General features: G+C 39.7%; 1 protein-coding gene across 1 annotated transcript; it reads right to left on the minus strand.

The window, feature by feature from the left end:
- Nucleotides 1–1,682: 1,682 nt before the first annotated feature.
- On the minus strand, nt 1,683–2,567 carry LOC102078606 (zona pellucida-like domain-containing protein 1). The gene has a single exon (XM_005475355.2). It carries the CDS (start codon nt 2,565–2,567, stop codon nt 1,683–1,685), a length of 885 nt encoding a protein of 294 aa, XP_005475412.2.
- Between the last annotated feature and the right edge of the window lie 17,332 nt (nt 2,568–19,899).

A 19,899-nucleotide genomic window follows, 5' to 3' on the forward strand; every position in this document is an offset into this window, starting at 1 on the left:
GAAAGTGACCCGCATATGTGGGTAGGCTTACAGTAAAGGCTGTATAACAATGCCAAATGTTTCTGTTGAAACTCTGAATTTTCCACCTCACTTTTATCCAGTCTATCTTTCACTGACAGATAATGCTGACTAGCCCATCATTTACAACTGGTATGGCGTGGCGTGACGTCGCTATGGACCCAAATGCTGAAGTGAGATTTTTTGAAGTAAACTTAACTTACCTGAGAACTGGATGGATCCAAAACCTGACAAATGGATATTAAATTTTAGATTTACCTATTCTCATTCTTATTCTCACTTCTGGCTTTGTTTTGTAGTTGTGATTTATGTATTTAATTTGTATTGTGAACTTTCACACTTCATGGCCACCTCAGTCAGTGTAGCTGAACAGCAGCTGAAACAGTAACAGTTTCCAGTCAAAGAAGATTTAATGTTCTGTGTTTGCCTGTCTTATATTTCCAGGATGTGATGTGGTAGTTTTATTTACGATTAACCAGGATTTTAGTAAGTGACCAAAACTACCTATAGCCAACTTTAGTAAGTTGTACCATAATTAGATAACTGAGGTACTTTGAAGTTCATTTAAATTTTTAACCTTCTTCAAGTTATGTAATTACTCCTAACAATAGGTTCTCCATCTAATTTAAAGCATTTTGCTTTTAATTCTTAGGTGATCATTTGATGGTGATGACTTTTGGTATATTTTTCTTTGCTTTTATTTGAAGCAGGAAACAATCCGTCTAGCATCGCAAAAGCACTAAAAGAGAAACAGGGAGTTGTTACTAAAGATGTCACATGTCAAGAATCTCTCACGAGGGAGCTCCGGCTCTTCTTTCCATTTATCAGCCTGTCTCCAGACGACATCACACAGCAATGGGGCAGCTGTAGCCCAGTGGGGTCAGAGATATACTGCACATAGGTAGGCAGCTTCCTCCTCTGACATATACACTGGCCTTATGGGGCATGACGTCAGTTTGAAAAACCATTGAGTACTTTCACAAAGGAAAAGGATATGGAGAGAAACCTTAGAGTTTGACATACTAAGATTCTAGTTTGATGAATACATTTCTTTGTTGTAATCTTGTGTTTAGTGTAATTTGTTCTCAAGCCTCTCTTACATCAGTAGATCTTCATCTCAGTTAGCTTTATTAACAATATAGTTAATTTGGTATTCTTGCCTTTAATTTTATAATTATGTTTTACATATATTATCTCTTCCATCCTTTAGATATTGTGAAAACTACATCTCTTTCAAGCTAATATACAAGTTCATGGATTTTACAGGATATATTGCCATGTTACCTTTTTTTGTATTTATGCATCTTGGACTGATAACCCTTTCCTACAGGCACACTGATAACTTTATCTACAGACATGCACGAGGAACAATAAGTCCTTAAAAGCATGAGCCTTTGACCTATGCTTTGAAACATCAATGTAAATACAAATAAATAGATTATAAAGATTACAAAGTCAATGCTGGATTTTACAGACATTGTCAAAAAACAGTATCATCAATGTTGTAATGGTTAGTCTTTACAGAAGGTTGACAAGTTGCTTTGTGAAAGACAAAAAGCTTTTTTGGGATACTCTGACTGGTTTATAAGACCTCACACACATTCATAAATCTTACAAATGTTGGAATTTCTGTGACATTTGATTACTATTTTCCCTACAATTTTTTAATGTTTCCTGAACCTTTTATAAAACACAACTGCAATAATGAGAGCAATTAAGAAAGCAAAGGCAAGGACACCAACACCCACACCAAGCCCGACAACAGAATTAGATTTTTCTGCAACAAGTGGCTTCTCTTTGGACTTAACATTGTCAGCTTTGGTAATGATCTTTGGAGAGATGATAGTGTAAGCCTTGGTTATGCCCACTTCAGAAGTATCAAGGGTGCTCCTCTTCGTTCTTTGTGTGCAGTCCTTGAAGGTGCCGCAGGTGCTCCTTTCACATAGACGAATGATGCAGTGGATGTAGTAGGTGGACACAGGCTCCTTCTCGTGTTCGATGAAGCGGAAGGCTGGGAACTTAAAGCGAGCTCTTTGGCTGTCTCCATTCTCAATCATGTTTGTGAACTGATCCTTAGAGCAGGAGACAAACAAGTTGAAGATGCTGGAGTTGGATGGCAGAGGGGAAATGGTGGCATAGCACCGGTCCAGCAGGACATTATACTGGCGTGTGAGGTTGGTGGCCTTGATCTCAACACACACATCTGTCCTCAGTTCAATTCCCCACTGTGGGATTACCAGTGGTTGGGTGTAGTCGGCATCACTAAACAGCTTCATGCTCAAGGTGCTGATGAAACTGCCATCGTTGTCCTTGACTAGGATAGAGGTGGCTGACACATTAAGCTGGGCGTGGTTGATCATATATTCTAAGGGGTAGGAACAGGAATAGAAGTACATCAACTCATTTTTGTAGGAAATTTTTCCTGTTGTGGGCTCGAAAGACTGGACCACACCACTGATGTTGATTGTCTCAATGCTGGAAAAGTCCGAGAATATACCTGTCCCAGGAGCGCTGGTGGGCCTAAATATGCTTCCACAGCCGTGGGTCATATTTAGTGGAAAGTGAAAATGAGCAACTGGTGGAGTCACAGATTGATCTAGGGTGGCTCGACAGACTGGGTCCAACATGTGGTTAAGGATCAGGAGGGTCTCATTGTAGCCAGCGTAGATAACCGGGCAGATTTCAATTGCAAGCTCAATGGCTGAAGTACCGCACTGCACCGCGATGCCATTGATCCGTGGCCATCGTGCCTCTTTTCCACACTCATCCAGTGTAAGCTGACTACTTGTAACTATCAGAGAAAGAAAAGGTAAAATAATCTTCATCATTCTTTTGCAGCCTTGTCTTTAACGTGCTAAAACTCTCGACTTGTACATGAGCTGGAAAGTCTTCATAGTTTGCATGAAGTCAAAGTTATGTGTTCAAAGCTCTTTATACACAAGTATGTGCTTCGGGATTGGCCCAAAACAAGGTCAAGCTTTCATTTTCTTTGTAACAACTGCATTGTATGTAGTAGAAGAACTCCTCCAATCTGGACTGTATCCTAAGGGCAGTAACTGAAGCACCTTACCTTCTTCAATGCAGAGGCAATGGGCTTGTTCTTTTGTTGATTATGTTTTTAAATATAAAATTCCATGTCTCCTTTTGCAAAACAACATTTCAGTAGGTAAACATGAGCTGAGTCACTGACCAGCAATTACAATGCTGTGACAGTTCTCCTACCTCATTTGAGTGCCACAAACAACAGTAATGACCTGGTTGAAATCCTGTGTGGATTTCTTGACAACGTACTGACGCAAAAACACACTTTAGAAGCCATTTTAAATGTAAATTAGAAGGCAATATCAATTACCATCACATGTTGGAAGGGAATCAGCCTGTTATGTTGTTATATTAATAGTCGGTAAAAAGGCAAGAAGAACAATAGAACAACTGCGATCTAAAAAGTAGTCAGATAAATTCAATTTACATATACAAAGCATACTAGCCCAGAATATGCAAATACAGTGGTCCCTCGTTTATCGCGGGAGTTACTAAAAATAACCCGCGATAAGTGAGATCCGCGAAATAGCCAGCTTTATTTTTTACAATTATTATAGATGCTTTAAGGCTGTAAAACCCCTCACTACACATTTTATGCGCTTTTCTCAGACAGGCACAAACATTTTCACACTTTTCTCTCCTGTTTAAACACTCTCAACGATCAAACCTTCGTAAAAAAAATAAGTCCAGTATTATAAAATAAAACCAAAGATCAAACCCTGTTTTCAGGTCCAGAACATGGGAATAGAGCAGCTGTCAGAGAATTCAACATTAATGAATCAATGGTATGGAAGTAGAGGAAGCAAGAAGAATGAGTTGAGTAAAGTCTGAGTTATCTGACTGTTTTGTTTTGCTTAGTGTGCCTTATAATCCGGTGTGCCTTATGGTCCAAAAAACATGGTAACTTCTACCTTCCTTTAGCATGTCCAGAAGTCCAACTTTTTGTGCGATGGTTAGCATCTTCCTCTGCCTTTTCGGTGCTGCTGCAGGTGCCTTTGACGGTGCAAAATGTTTCGTCGACATTGTTGTGTTTGTTGGGGAGAAAACTTACAAACATACAGTACAGCGCTTCAGAGTCACACTAAGACACTAGTCTTCGTCAAGCTAGCGATCAAAGATTTATGTAAATTTGATCTGAATGCATTCTGTACGAGATTGATTGACAATGGTCTACAGCCAATCAGGACGCAGAACACAATGCACTATAGAAAGAAAAAAAAAAGCATGCAAAATTGCACAAAAAAAATCCTGAAGCAGCAAGGCCACGGAAGGTGAACCGCATTATAGCGAGGGACCACTGTATATAAAACCAAGGTAATTTACATTGCACTGTATTTCTGCCCAAATCCTTACATTCTTCTCTCCTCCTGGCAGACACAAGTTAAACCAATAAAAATAAAATGCAGTAGCTTATTCAGAAAATCATTTAAACTTCATATTACACTGAAAATAAAACAAAGAAAATACTAAAAATGTCCAATTTGAGAAGTTTATTTATTCTTTTTTATTTATTTATTTTTTTACAAATATTTCAAAAACGTTTAAAAAATGATTTAATAAAGAGATTTAACCATGTATGCGCTGCAAGAAGGTTCGCCATGAAAGCTCCTAATTCAAACCCCACCCGGGGTTTTCCTGTGTGGAGTTTGCAATTTCTCTCTGTAAATGTGTGGATTTCCAGGTGATTCTAAATCAGCCATGAATGTCAAATAGAAAAGAACTATTTAAATGTGAGTGCTCTACATTATTAGTTATTTTTGTTTTACATACTCACACACACAAACACACACACAAACACACCTTCTGTCAGTCTCATTAGATCTCCTTGTTGTCCATTATTAAGTATTCCTCTTCTTTGTGGTGATGACATCAGGCAGGAAGTGAGAGGAAGGATGAAAAACAGACTCAGTCAAAGTCCTGCTGTGAATTTATCGGGGCACAGACATGGTGTTTGGGGGTTGATGGGGGTCGGGAGCACGGTTAGGGAGGGTCACCTGCTCTGCTGCTCGCTCACCTCTGCCTTAGCAGCACCGTTAAAACCATGTGATTAATGGCCTGAGCCGCCAAATCAACCAGAGGGTCTGTGGCATTGAAGAGTCGCAGAGGCGGAAACATGGAGAAAGACGGAGAAACGAGGTGGGAATTCTGTTTGGAGGAAAAATACAACCCCTGTCTCTCTTTTACTACGCAGGTCGTGACCAAACGACCCTGTGTTTTGATTGGACCTTACGGATTATTTTGTCTAGCGGCTAGCAGAAGCAAGGTGACGATAGTTTTTGAAACAGAGGAAGTGAAGTGAGATCAGCAAGAGCGTGCAAGTTCTTTAACTGTAGTTTACATTTGTTTTCATATGTTCTTTTGCCCATTATTTATTACTCCTGCTAAATATGAAAGAATTTTTGTGATTTTTCTGTTAGCTTTTTATTTTTAATTTTATATTTTGAATAGATTGAAAAGATATTTTAAACTTTTAAAATAAAATAAAAAAGTATAATCTGGGAAATGAAAAAGGCAAGCTGTAGTCAAGGGTCAGGTCTTAACTGAAAATGTAAGACCGAAGTATTTAGTTTGATTTGACTTCGTATCTGAAACTCACACAGGTAAGTCCTTAAAGAAAGTCAATTTAACTTCCAAGTTTGTATCTCTGTGGCTTCAGTCTAACAAGAGCTTTATATTTTTTCCACATTAGGAAAAAGAAAAATACAAGACGTGGAAACTTGGAGAAAGTCAAAAATAAACAGTTTGATATTTCAGGGTACATGAGCTACCTAATGAAAGTTTACATTTACTGAAAAGGGGAATTTCTAGGAGAGGTTTGGTGAGCAGCACTAACTTACTCACAGGAAGCTTTACTTTATTCACTCACACACACACATGCTGTGGCTCTTCTCCAAACGTAAAGCTGTGTACTAATTGAAAGCTCATCTGTTTCATACTTTCCTTGGCCATTTTCCTCCTCTGTTGGCTGACTGCTGCTCAGCCATTGTAGGCACTGACCTGGTTCACACCAGATGATATATCACCCTGTAAAGCGAGCCGCCGTAGAAGCTGACCCAACACCCAATTGTTATGTTAAGGAAATTAAATGTCACATATGAAATGCTGTCAGTGCTCAGAGGGACAACAAACTGTATGTTAAAGAGTACAACGCTGGAAAATTGTAAGAATTATATAAAAGGCTAAAGGAGACGTGGTCACGATGGGCTCATTAAGAAATCCCCAGAGGATGAAAAGGTGGCATGAACACAAATGTGAGCAAATAAACCTTTTGTGCTAAAAATCAAGGTTATTTTTTCCCCCTAAACTTGGGTGTGTCAGTGTCGGAGATGCTGTCCAGTAATGGAGACCACAACCTCTTAAGCACTACAACTGAGCTTTGTATAACTTGAAGGGGGAAGAAAAAGATAACAGTGACAATACACACCTTAGTGCTAATTTGAGACTTGACCCGTGAATCCAGAACTCTTTTTACTCGAATGCTCTGCAGTGCTAGTAGTGTTAGTGCATGAAAACGGGGACATCACAGAAGAGCAAATCTAAAAACTCTGAGGGACAATCATATGGTCTGTGTGTTTAATGTTTACCATTTACCATTTGGTATCCTGGTCTGGTGTTGGTGGTCCAGGTCTGTTTAAATAGGTTAAGTGACAAATGTCTACTGGGATTTGTCACTGATTTGATGCAAAAGTCTTCTTTGTATGGTACCAATGCTGTCTTCTAGGAAAACTAAATATACTTGTTGAGTAGTTTGCATTTTCTGAATGACTAAAGTGCCATTTAAGAACTACATGCTTGGCAAGATATGGTTCGGGTAAATGAAGGACATACAGAGCACTTTGCCAGTATTTATATACAGACTCTCATCTGTGGTTTAAGCAAGAGAAGCATGTAAGGTTTCCTCAACTTTTCTAACACCGTAAAGCAAAAAATAAACTAGAGGCAGAAACGCAGAGGTTACCATAGATCAATAGATCGATAGATAGATCATGTTTGAGCCAGTGTTATAAATCTAATCAGTAACAGCAGGTAACAAACCTACATGTATAAATCACACTTTCCCACACACGCAAAGTGTTTTGGTCAAGGCACACATCGTATAGCGCTGATTTACAAGACACTGAATATTTCCTTGATGCCTGCTGCTGCCTCTCTCTTTCATGTCTTACACACTGTACACACACATGTACACACAGTGTGACTGTTGCTCTTTCATGTGTGGAAAAGGGCAACTGCAGGGGGCAGCTGTTAAGAACTGAAGCAGATATGTCCTTTTAGCCTGAGCAGTTGCTTTTCTGATACTTGGTCACACACACAGACGCATAAAAATATGCATACCCATACATACATGCATGGTTACATTCCCGTACAGTTATAAAGTGTCATTGAATTTGACATAGTGTTGACTGCCAGTTACACTGGGGAGCTTCTGGCTTGGTGGGAAGCAGGTTGAGCGTGTTCACAGGTTTCATGAAGACCAAGCTGTTCGTGGGCTTCAGTTATATTTCCTCTTCCTCTCCCCTCTCCCATTTTTTCTGCTCCTCATCCTCCTCACTGTCACTTTATCCCCGCTTTTATTTCTCATCTTTTCTTTCCTCTTCTCTTCTTTCCTTTCTCCGCTCATATCCCTTCCTTTTCAGCCATGCCCTTTTTCTTTCCTTTCACTCATCTTCATTTTTCTTTTCTTTTCCTTTGCTCCTTCTTTGCAGCCTTTCTTCTCATCTCACTTTCATTCTTTGGTGAAGTTTGCTGCCATCACCTGCTGAATCACCTCACCTCCCCCTCTAGTTTTGAGTTACACCAGATGTGGAACCTCGCTGTTTGGACGGCTGATTGATTTTCAGCCTCACCGCAGTCCAGCTGTTGTATTTGTGAGCTGCTGGCAATTTAGGTTTTCTTACTTAGCTCTGTTGTATTTAACCGTGCAGATCAGGTCTCTGAGATTTTTACCACCAACTAACACAGTGAAGATGAATAACTTACAGTGTCAGTGTTTTGACCAAAGGGCTAATCTCTATATACACCACTAATGAGATATATAGTGGTGTTGATACTGGGTGATTCTTTTAAACATACTGAGTAACATGCATGGGCAGCAGCAGCAGCAGCAGGGATAAACAGATCTATGAATCGCCTTCCGCTCCTTGATTGGTTATAAAATGGGTTTTGTAATGTAACTATAATGGGGGTGAACATGTGTGTGCAGGGTGCCCATTCCATACCCACTCCGATGCACTTGTGTTGATATGTATGCATACAGTATATGTGTGTTACTGGTGTGCTTATCCTTGCATGTGTGTGTGCACATACACTGTTTGTTGGTTGGTGTGTGTCTGTGTTCTTTATCCCTGACAGTACCATTCAACCTTTAAAATGACTGCTTGGGGGGTTAAGATTGGTTTATCAGGTGAGGCAGTCTGGGAACCAATCAGCTGGTGATTTTATGACTAATGCTGTCAGGCTTCCAGCTTCACTGGTAGTTTATGGATAGCAAATAAGGGACATCTGATTCAAGACTTCCTGTTTGATTCACTAGCCTTGGTTTAATAATTTAAAAACTCCTTTAAAAGCTTTAAAATTGTTGTCATTAGTTTCAATATTACGTTTTATATCATATCCTTCCCTTTTTTTGCTCCCCATGTGAACTATTTATTGGAATGCACCCAAAGCCTACTCAAACTCGATTGGGCAATAGGTCTAATCCCACTACAAATGGAAACCAGAAATCTCTCTGTACCAAAAATTCTCAGTCCTTACCTACAGATTCGGCACATTTATATGCAGATATCTATTTATAGAGATTACAGGTTAAGGTTACATCAGTTTAAGGCCGGGGTAAGTGTAGAGCGTTGAGTGTTGAGTGTCGAGCATGTAATTCTGGTGGTTAAGGTATGAGTTAGGAACAAGAAGGTTTAACAAGGGTTCTCACAAGTATTGAAACACCAACACGTGCGTGCAAATAATATGTGCAGGAATTCGTGTCACTGTGTGTTTCCACAACTGTGGACGAGGAAGTGCGTGTGCTTTGTGTTCCAGACTTGTGCACACACACACACACACACACTCGCAGTCCCTGAGTGCGTGCATGTGTGCGTGAGCGTCAGTCTCCAGGGCTGGGCCATAACAGTGATGGATGGGCCGTGTGTGGAGGCTGTTATTATTTGTTATGTGAGCGGGTGTGTGTGACTGGGCTGAGTGGGCCATACACCTGCTGCGCGGCTCAGAGAGCCCCAGCTAGCTTGGAGAACAGCTGGACGCATTGATTTAGCAGTTCACTCTCCAGGCTGCAGGAACAAATCAAGCAACAGCTAATAAAACCGCTCTTTATGATGGCGGCTCCATTTGCCCTCCAAAACAACTGGCTACATCATGTGTTTTTCTAACGCCCGCCGCCACACAAAATTAAATCCCGGGCTAAGGTGTCGCTTCTGGATGCTGTGGAGCTTAAGGCTTAATGTCTGGCTTTAATGCAGCGAGAGTAATCAATGTTGCATGGTGTATGTGAGTTTGCATGTGCGGGCACTTGCATAAATGAAAACAGTGCTTGTGTGGGGTGAAAATATAGTTCTCTGCGTTTTTCTGTGTGAGCTGTTTGATGTTTGCTCAGACTTGTGTGTATGTGTGCATTTGTTTCGGGCATGTTTGTCTTTACACCTAAACGTTAATGCGATCAATACTTTTCATGTCTCTGTCCAGGTGAAATAAGTGTTTGCTCAGTGCTAAACGCTGCAGCTGGCCGAATGAGGTTTGGACATGAGAGAGAGAGACCGTGTGTGTGTGTGCGTATGTGTGTGTGTGACAGAGAGAGAGTGTTTGCAAGAGAAAAGTTGGGAGTAGGGGGTTGGTTGGAGTATTTTGTATGAGTCAGCCCCCGTTAAGACTGTTCCATATAATGCAGCGACTGCAGCTGTGCTGTGAGTCTCTGTGCTTGCAGATGATAGACTAACACTATTGTCAGTCTGTTGTAACGCTTTTATCATGCCTGCTGAGCCAGTGGATACAGAGGAACAGATTTGCTAAGCCTTTGCACTTTGTTTAAGACACATACCACAACCAGATATGCTTTTTCTTTTTTTTTTGGGATGCAGCAGATGCACCGACCCTGAAGTGTCATCTGGAATTAGGGTTCTCTGCGTATTTCTATGCAGAGAAGGAAGTTATTTGTAACTGTAGGTCACAGGCAAAAAGAAGCCGATGTAGAAACTTCCCAAATTCCAACCACACGTATTATGGCCTTGAGCCTCAAGTCAGCTGCTAGGTCAATCCAAGTGCTGGACAATGGAGTTCAAATGGAAAATACATATAAACTACATACTGTATGTAAAAGATAAGGAGAAAACTACTGTGAAAAAGCAAATGCCAAAAACTGGCCACTTGAGGCAACTTGTCTCCAAAAATTGATGTAGACTGCACTGGTTAACACTTTATAATGCCTATTATTAACCAGTGTTAATAAAATAATATATATATTATAATAGCAATGCTCTGTAATGAGTTATTGTAATCACATTACATTTTTCAGTAACGTAATGTACTAAATTTAGTAATTACATTACACTTACAATTATTTTGCTACTTGCATTTAAAAGTGTCTTCAGTTATCTGCATTCCAGGTAGACAGAAACACAGAAAAAATGTTTTTCTTCTTGTGCAACTAGCCTACAGGGAGCTTATTTCAGTTAATGTGCATGAAGAGGAAAATGGTGGAGCGGTACAGTTTTTAAGGGGTGGTGATATCGACAATTACCTTTATTTTTACGACACAAAAGGATAGGAGCATAAAGGTAAAGTAGAAACTGCATCCAGTACAAAAACAACCAGATTATAGTGCTAATACAACTTTAGCTCTTTGAGCAAGGAGCCTGCTAACGAAAAGCTAGCCACGAACGTAGAGTGATGATAGCCAACTAAAAGAAAGATCTTATCTAAGTCCTCCTTTGGACAGAGATTTGTGTTAGTTTCTGGGACCTAATGCTGTTATTAACAAATAGTAATTAGATTTTAGTAGATGTCAAAAAATTGATTAGGAGTTAATATTATTTACCATATAAGTTGGCAATTAGGGGGGGAGTTTTGAATGCAGTGGCTGAAATGGACATCACTGTTCCATGTAATTGTGTTATATCTGTGGAGAATGTATTTTGTTGACTGCAATCTGCAGTCTAGTGACATGTACGTAGTGGTATTTTACATACTGTGACAGGGGATTTATACGTCTATATATGCTGTCTGAGCATCATAACGGAAGCTCAAACCTACAGTATAAAACATATTCTGATGTGCACGTTTCTGGAAATAGAACTACAAGTATGCCTGCAACACTGGCCTAGCCATTTGTGTAGGCTAGTTGTAGGCTCCACATAGATTAACCACAAAATGTAAATTAAAAAGTATGACTGGTGTCCCTACTGGTGCAGCACGTTTCATAGCTGGTAAGGATCGCTTGGGCATATTTCTGTAGGCACAACATCTAGTATATATATGTAGTAATATGTATAGTATAGAGCAGACAGTAAAGTCTAGGCTTATGACCATATGACACAAATATGTTTATAAATCTGCTACAAAAATAGCTTTTGCTTCTCTATAACTAAATTCACTTGGTTATCTTGTTGTTTTATTAAGACTTTGAGAGGCAAGTGGTGCTCAAATAATCCACCAGCTGTAAGCTAGACATCACTTCAGCTAAATTCAGTCTCTGAACGAGATATTTCAGCAGCGTTTAGAGGATGTGTACATTTTGGATAACTTCTGTTTCAGTTCTCTGACAAGTATTATGGTGTGCTATTAAAGTTCATTTGGCATCCAAGGTCTACACTCCTGTTGCACTCCACCCTCTGGCCCAAATATTGTCACTTATCAGTGGGTTGCCAGGTCCATCGGATATAAGAAATAACTATGCAATATTTCAACAGTTACAGGCAAGCTCCCTCACTTTAGGCATGTTTTAAAAGAAACATCAGACATGTGGCAGCTGCTTCGGTCTGTGTGGTGACACTATCAGAAGAGCCGGGAGGAGAGTTGACTGAGCAAGCAGGGTGATGTGTGGCCATCACTACCACAGTGTGGGAGTTGTCACTGAGTCACCACAACAGCTATATTAAATATCTAAAGCGTGATGCCATGGCCAAAACTATGACATTGTTAAATGGACTGTGTGTTGCTGAGTGACACCACTTAGTATCACGCTGTGAAACAGATGAAAGCAAAACGCCCGTATCGTGCAACAAGCTGAGCCTGTCAGCTTGTTGTTGATGTGCAGGTTTTACATTCTCCAGTAAATACACCCCAATAATAGATTTACAGGTCAACACACAGCACTCACAAATCAGAGGAAAGATAACCGGAGAATCACAACCCAGCAGGACCGTGGTCAGTTACACTAAGGCTCTGTGGGTTACAAAGGAAATATTTACAGTTATTTCTCAGCAGCTTATGGCCTAAGTGACTTTTGTAGCAGCCAGTAATGAAATCGGATTCAATAATTGAAGCAAAACAGAAAAGTAGAAAGATTGCCTTTGACATCGTAGTCTCACCCATTTCTGTGCTCTGCGATATCTATTTCAGGAATCCTGAAAGCCAAGCCAAGACTATAAAACCCAAAGCTGGACTTCAGATGTTAAAGCTATAAGCTCTGTGTGTGTGTGTGTGTGTGTGTGTGTGTGTGTGCTTGTGTACATACAATGAATGATCTTCTATGCCTGTTTGTATCAGATGCCTGCAGTACTTACACTTCATAGCTAAACCATAGAGAGTCACCATTCCATCATCTTCATTCAGCCGTGTGATAAAATCCCTGGCCGATGTCAGAGACAGTGTGGGAGATGGAAAAAGATGTGATGAACCTCTTTGCTCGTTGTGGTCCGACCTTCACAAGGATGTGCTCTCTTCCAATAAAACATACACACATTCTTCTATCCTTACAGACGTACTGGGGCACCTGGGATCTATGCAAAACCAGCAGGAACTGCAGCGATCTCAAGGTCGTCTTTCCTTATATGAAGTAAGACATCCCAACCTTCAGTGTCCACACGCTTTTTTGTTTGTTTGTTTTTAGTATCATGGTACTGTGATGGAGTATTAGGGCCATATTAAGAAGAAAAAATATTGTTGGTCATTTTGAGAATAATGTGAAATTTCAAGATTAAAGTCGAAAAAATGTTTTTGAGAAAAAAGCTGAATTGTGGAGATTACAGTTGCTCTTTCAAGACAAACTGCCACGGTTGTTGTACTCTCAGCAAAATGCCTTTTGTAGATAAGTTAGTGAAGCAAACTGATCGGTCGTCTTGAGATACACCATATATCTTTATCACGCGAGACTTTAACCCTTGAAAACCTTGGATCAGTCCATCACAAGACATTCTTATTCTTACACTGACCACCACACTGTTTATGGGCTAAAAGTAAAATAATTTTCTTCCTTGTTACTAAAACTGACTCTGATGTACCCTTTCACTAACTCAGAGGGTATAGCAACCGTGGCAGTTGGTCTTAAAACAGCAACTGTAATCTCCACATTTCCACTTCTTTCTTGAAACAAAATTATGGCTTTAATCTGAAATTTCAAATTTATTCTCAATACAATTGTTAATTTTTTTTTCTTAATGTGGCCCTAATACTCCTTTGTATGATACTATGGAGATTTTTATATATTTGTCACTGGGATTTATGTCACCACCCCCATTTCTGTGTACAGCATTACATGTGGCAGTGTACACTGATTTTCAGAAGCAGGAGGACACAATCAGATGAGCATAGCAGAACAAATTGTGTCCCCTACCACAAAGACTCTAAAGGAAATACCTAATGTAATATAGCACTGACCTACAAAATGCAGTAGATGAATTTCACCAATAAATATTAAGATGTAGCTCGAACTATTGGAATGCTTTACCACCTATTCGGAGTTTATTGTGGGAAATATGTGGTGGCTCTGAGAGGTCAAATGCACTAAAACACCAGCAGATATAAAAACACTGGAAAAACAACAACAACAAAAAAGAAAAAGTTTAATAAACACAAAGGAAATTAAAGAAAAAAACAGCAGAAGTAGAAACAACAAAATCTCACAAAACACAACGTGCGTGTTTTTGGGGAGATGTTAATGTGATGGACTAGGTCCAGAAATGAGAGAAACCAAACAATGTGAGGGAAAAAAGGCTAAAGCTGCAAATCTGCATTATAGTCAGATTAGACTCTAACAGTTGTGGGTATTTCCCAGACCCATGAAGAAAAGATGCATCTGTTTCATTATGGAAAAAAAAAGAATCCAAAAGTTGACTACAACATGCTATAGTCTCAGTATGTCATGCTGGATTTATGGGTCCAAGTCTGGAAGCAGGTGACGCTAGAGACCAACCACCAACACCCTGCTATGTCTGTCACTATGCACACCACTTGCCATTCACAATCTAATATTAAATATATTATAATATTACTATTAATACTTTTAAAAATTATACATATATATATCAGGCTCTACAGTGAAAACTGTCCCACAACAGAAAGCTTTTAGTTTCTCTGGAACTTTCAGTCCATTTCAAGGCCATGTGGAAATGAATTCTAAAGAGCTATCAAGTTTACTGTGTTTCCATGAGAAAATAGTGGTTATGAAGGTGCTATTTACACACGCAGCAAGAAGTCGCTGATAGTTAGACATTTATGCTCTGCAGCAAGTCTTCAGTGGATGGCGGGTGATTAATACCCAATGCCCATTGCTCCCAAGGAACAAGCTCTAAATTATCTGAAGGGGGAAAAGGCTGCCAGACTGAAAATTAAGGAGGAAAAAACTTTTCAACGTGAATTATACACTGTACACGACTCGAGGGCCTCAGCTGTCCCTTTACAGCCTGGCTCCTAGCTTCAGAATAAGTCTCCCTCCCTGTTTTTTCTTTCCTGTGTCACAGGAACAGTTTGCTGGTGCAAGGCTGTCCAAGCCTGTCGTCTCGCTTGTTTTATTATCACTCCTGAGATGTCGGCACAGACCGCTCTTTGTCACCTCCCAAAGTTTCTCTGTGTTCTCGGCGTGGCTGTTTCTGCAGAGGTGCATAAGAGCCCCGAATGGTGGAAAGAACATTTGTTGCTCGCAGAAGTCCGGCAGGGACGGCGAGAGGCGAGAGCTGACATTTGGGAAAACCATCAGGAGGACTTTACGCATCTGACCTTCACGTGTCTACATGCAGTAAATATAACCCCCTGGTTTTTCTGGATGAGTTGTGAGTGCTGACTTCCAGAGGGAGAAACAGGGAGAGGAGAGCGTGAGAGACAGGGATGGAAAGTCTAGCACGGATCACACAGCAGGGTTGCAGCATCGCATCCATATTTAGTGAAAATCACAATATTTTCCAAAATTAAGTTCTGGCAATGGCTATCGTCACGTCGGTGCTTACAGAAAACATATTGCTGGCAGCTTGTTGCGCTTCACTTTGGCAAATGTAACCAGTGAAAAGTCACTGCAACAATAAAATGAAGCTGGATTTTCTTAGTTTAAGGCTAACGTTAGCCCAAGCTTTGGCATTTTTGCCTCCAGCCGACTACAGTGAAGGTAAATGGAAGTTTATTTCTGGTGTTCACATCATAAATCAATTTGAATTTGAATAGAAGGATTTCTTTTTTACCTGTGACTTCAGTTTACTTTTGTTGCCATGATGCCAGGTCTCTCTTGGAAATGAGATTTTAAATCTCAATGAGATTTTTACCTGAATAAATAAAGGACTAATAATCAGTGTGAGCAGTTTTTAACAACCTTCTACTGAATGAATAGTCATGCAATAAAATTGTAGAAACGTTAACATTTAGAAGAAGCAGTAATGACCTTTCTAACAATTGCATAAACATGCTACATTATTCTTAAAAATAATTCTCGCATTGAAAAACCAAACAGTAAATCAATACTGTTCTGTTGTTTTTAATAAATAGCTTTTGTGGTCTTTTTCTCTTTTGCATCAACACACTCTTTTTCCCGCTCCTGTCACATCTTGTTGTAATTTACCGAACTTGCCTCACATGATTGCTAGACTGATTTAAAAGCCCAAATGCATTTACACGACTTAAAAAAGGCCGATTTTCCCACAGAGATGACATTCTGGAGATTGATGGACTTGCAGACAGATAATGACATATTCCTTTTTGAAAAATGCCAGTTTCCACTGATGACTGATGTAATGTCGTCACTGTGCGGTGACAGTGCCAATAAAAAAAGTCTTTTGCATAGTAAATGAAGCCAGCTAAGTGTGAAGAATTGACCATATTTGTGCAATGTGCAAAGAAGTTGTGACTGTGTGACTACATGTTACTTTTTCAATCGCTTACATATATGCGTTTGCAGGGCGAGTCAGGTTCCTGTCAGCGTCTGCGTCATTCCTCAGATGGACGCTCCAGAGTTGAAACTCTCCCTGGGCAGCACATCTGGACGCCAGCAGTCCATCTCTTTTGTACCGCTCACGCTCTGCTTCTTCTCATCTCACATAATCTAACCTTCACATCAGTGATTTCAGCCACAGTGTAGTCGAGAGCTGGGTGTTGAATTTGCAGGTGTATTGGTGAGTCTCACTCGCAGAACGTTTGTAACTAAACTATGAATTTCAGCTGGCCTGCGTACGGTGACGATTTTCAAGGATGATTTTATTGAATAGTTACAGCTCTCACCTCATATTACCTCCAGTGTTTATATTACCATATAAACGCCTTGTTTTTAAAAAGACCTTTAGTAACCCCTTTTCGTGTATCTGTTCTGAGTTTGGTTTAAACTTCGCATTGAACTGACTTGAATCACGGTGCCTTTTAGGACTTAAGAACGGTCTACTTCTACAGTTACAGTGTTTGACAAGTTAATTTAAAAACCTCAGATTCAAACACGCAAAATGGAAATAAGAGAAGTGATTTTTTATTTATTTTTTTATCTGCTGTATTGTCCGTATTAAGCACATAGTCAAATCTGTAACATTTGCCTTCCACCTCCATTACTTTCGCTCAGTGTTTGGAACTGGCTGATGTAGTTTCCCATCATCATGCTCTTTATCCTGGCTCTATGGGAGAATGAGGCCCACAGCCTCACCTTGTAATGGGCCTCCAATTCTTGACCTTTGCCCCAGGAAGCATGTTGGGGTGTCGCTGGACATTTAAACTGATAGACTGACAGAAAACAAACGTCAGTGCCAATGAAAATGTAAATCATTTAAACTTGGTGAAAGCTGTCGGTGCCCCTGGGAAATATGGGGATACGCTGCAATAACAGCGTGGAGAAAGCTGCCATTCATGACCATTTTCAACAAAACCCCATAAACTGTCACTTCCTGATTTCCTCTCACTGTGTTATTAATGAGCTTCAGGCGAAGACTAAGCTTCTCTTTAATATTGTCCTATTATTGTTTTTAATCTAACCTAAATAAGGAAGTATGTTGTATACAATTACAGTTGTAGCCACTAAAAAAAAAAGAAAAAAAAAGAAATAAAGATCAAGAATGATAAAGATTAGTTAATCAAATTAAATGCATTTATAGCCATAATCCCCTCATTCCTTATTTTCTAAATGTACTTTTATTTTTACACTAAAATTGTCCTGCTGTGCACTACAGTGACTATACTGTGAATTAAATGTATACTATATATTCTTAAATGTTTTGGTTAAGTATGCTGTATGTAAGGATCCTTTAATAACTGCAAAACAATTTATATGTATTTAAAATATATTTTTGCACTTGATTATTAGATACTTACATATAAAATACTTGCATTATACCATATATGACTTTACTTATTTATTCATGTCAAGCGATTCCCTTATAATGTGACTGCTGTGTCAAATTCTCTATTTTGTGCATATGTGTGTGTGTTAGGGGTCTAGAGTGAACAGATAAGCTTACACAGTGTGTCTGCAGGGTTGGTGGGGGGACTGCTATAAATTGACTTGCCATGCTGACATGCTGCTCACTTTGAGGTCTCCTTTTTACAGCATAAACGCTCTATCAGTCAGCACAGACTGTTCACTGCCGATGGAGCGAATCGCAGTTTAATCTCTCCCCAGGCACAGTGCTAGTTACATCCAGTTCTGTGGATGGAGAAACTGAGGAAGTTGTTGTTCAATTAGCTGAGTGCACATCGTTTTGCCTTAATGTAAATCTCACTACAGTTTTCTTCAGAGCCAGCCGTCAAGCTGCTGTACAGAAGGAATACTTTGAGTTTGACCTTAGTAGTAAGTTTAAAAGGGACATTCTCTTGTTGCTGCTGGCTTCATATAAATAAAACTGCATTTCCAGCTTCAGGTCGGTCAATTGTTTATTTTGCCTCTGGAAGATATTTGTATAAATAAACATCAGTTTATCCCTTGTAATCTGTGAACGCAGACGAGTTTCACATCACACATAGACGGCATTCATCTGCAAAAGCTGGTTTCTTTGTTGTTGGTGCCAGAAAGAGATTGGGTGGAGAGAATTGTTGAGAGGAATAAGGCCTATAGGCTCTAGCAGCTTAAAAACATAAAAATCATCCACTGACCTCTTCACCCCCTCCCTTTGTCAGGTGGGTGCTGTGCCCCCAGCCTATATTTAGATGGATTATTTGGGGCAACCGCTCGTACCCATTCAAACAGGCCTGACTGCCTCTCCACTGGCATTTTGGCTCAATTTGTCTTTGTCAGGGAGGCCCGGTGATCTCTCTGGGCGCAGACATCTCATGGTGAGACGTAAATGTTCCGATAAGCTGTGAACAATGTTGTTGCACGTTAATGATCCCGCCTGGAAACACGACGTCAAACAAACAAACCAAAATGCGGATACATGTGTGCACTCATTTGTTTTGTGGAACAAATGCTGAAGTAATGAAATACTGGCAAAATACTGAAGATATTCCACAGACATATTCTTAGTTGGATGATGTGGCTTTTACCACCAAATGCTTGTTTTTTTTTCTTTACATATTTAACAGAAAAATAACCTGCCATTATGAGACATTCGTTTCAGCATATACAAGCAATATGGGATGATAGTGCCATGCAGGGAGCAGCTAATACACTGGCATGAAGTTGCTAAAGTACCTCTATTTAAATTCTGTGAACTTTAGATTTATTAGATTTACTTCTATACATTTGGCTCTTAAGGGTGTTTTTTTTTCACTGCTTTTAATTCCAGGTCATATTTATTGAGAGGTTTCATTTTTCTCTTTAGTATTTAATAACTTTTTCCCTGCATTTCTATTTTTTCTTTCTTTTTTTTAGATATTAATTTTAATTTTCTACTTATGTTGTGCTTCTATAAAATTGTGTTTTCTCTCTTGTTTGTGCATTGGCCTTTTCTGAAGCTCATTTTCACTCCCATTTTCAAAGAACAACAGCTGTTCATCCACTATAAACAGATAATAAATGTGCCGCGAGTGCAGCAGTTTGCTTTTTGTGCCAATGCACTAGAAAAAAAAGAAATGTCTAAATCCTAAAAAAGTCACTGCTGACATGTGACTCACCCACCTAGCTCTGATTCTTGTCATTTCCATGTTTCATATGGAACGTCCATACTGTCATTTTGAAATGTTTGAACCTAATCCTGAACTAATGCATGGTGGTTGCTTTTCTTTCTGCACCTGAAGCATTAACATTTGTGAGATGCAAGAGTGACGAATGCCCATTTATCACTTTCTACAGCCTCCCGGAAACCTTTCACACAGTGTGTGTTATACTAACACAGTTCCTGTGCGCTGACCGGTGAGCATGTGCATATATATTACATTCACACATTTTACATTTTGCACACTTTAAGCATGGCTGTTTATGTATATTGCGTATGCTTGAGTCCCTATGTGTGTGTATGTGTCTGGCCAAGCTGGGTTTGTTTGACCAGCTGTTTGGAGGGA

Source organism: Oreochromis niloticus, linkage group LG16 (genome assembly GCF_001858045.2).
Source record: "Oreochromis niloticus isolate F11D_XX linkage group LG16, O_niloticus_UMD_NMBU, whole genome shotgun sequence".
In the NCBI taxonomy this organism is placed as follows: domain Eukaryota; kingdom Metazoa; phylum Chordata; class Actinopteri; order Cichliformes; family Cichlidae; genus Oreochromis; species Oreochromis niloticus.

What these genes read in the sequence shown, in the direction of transcription:
- LOC102078606 (XM_005475355.2), bottom strand. Translation starts at nt 2,567, where the DNA reads ATGACCCACGGCTGTGGAAGCATATTTAGGCCCACCAGCGCTCCTGGG.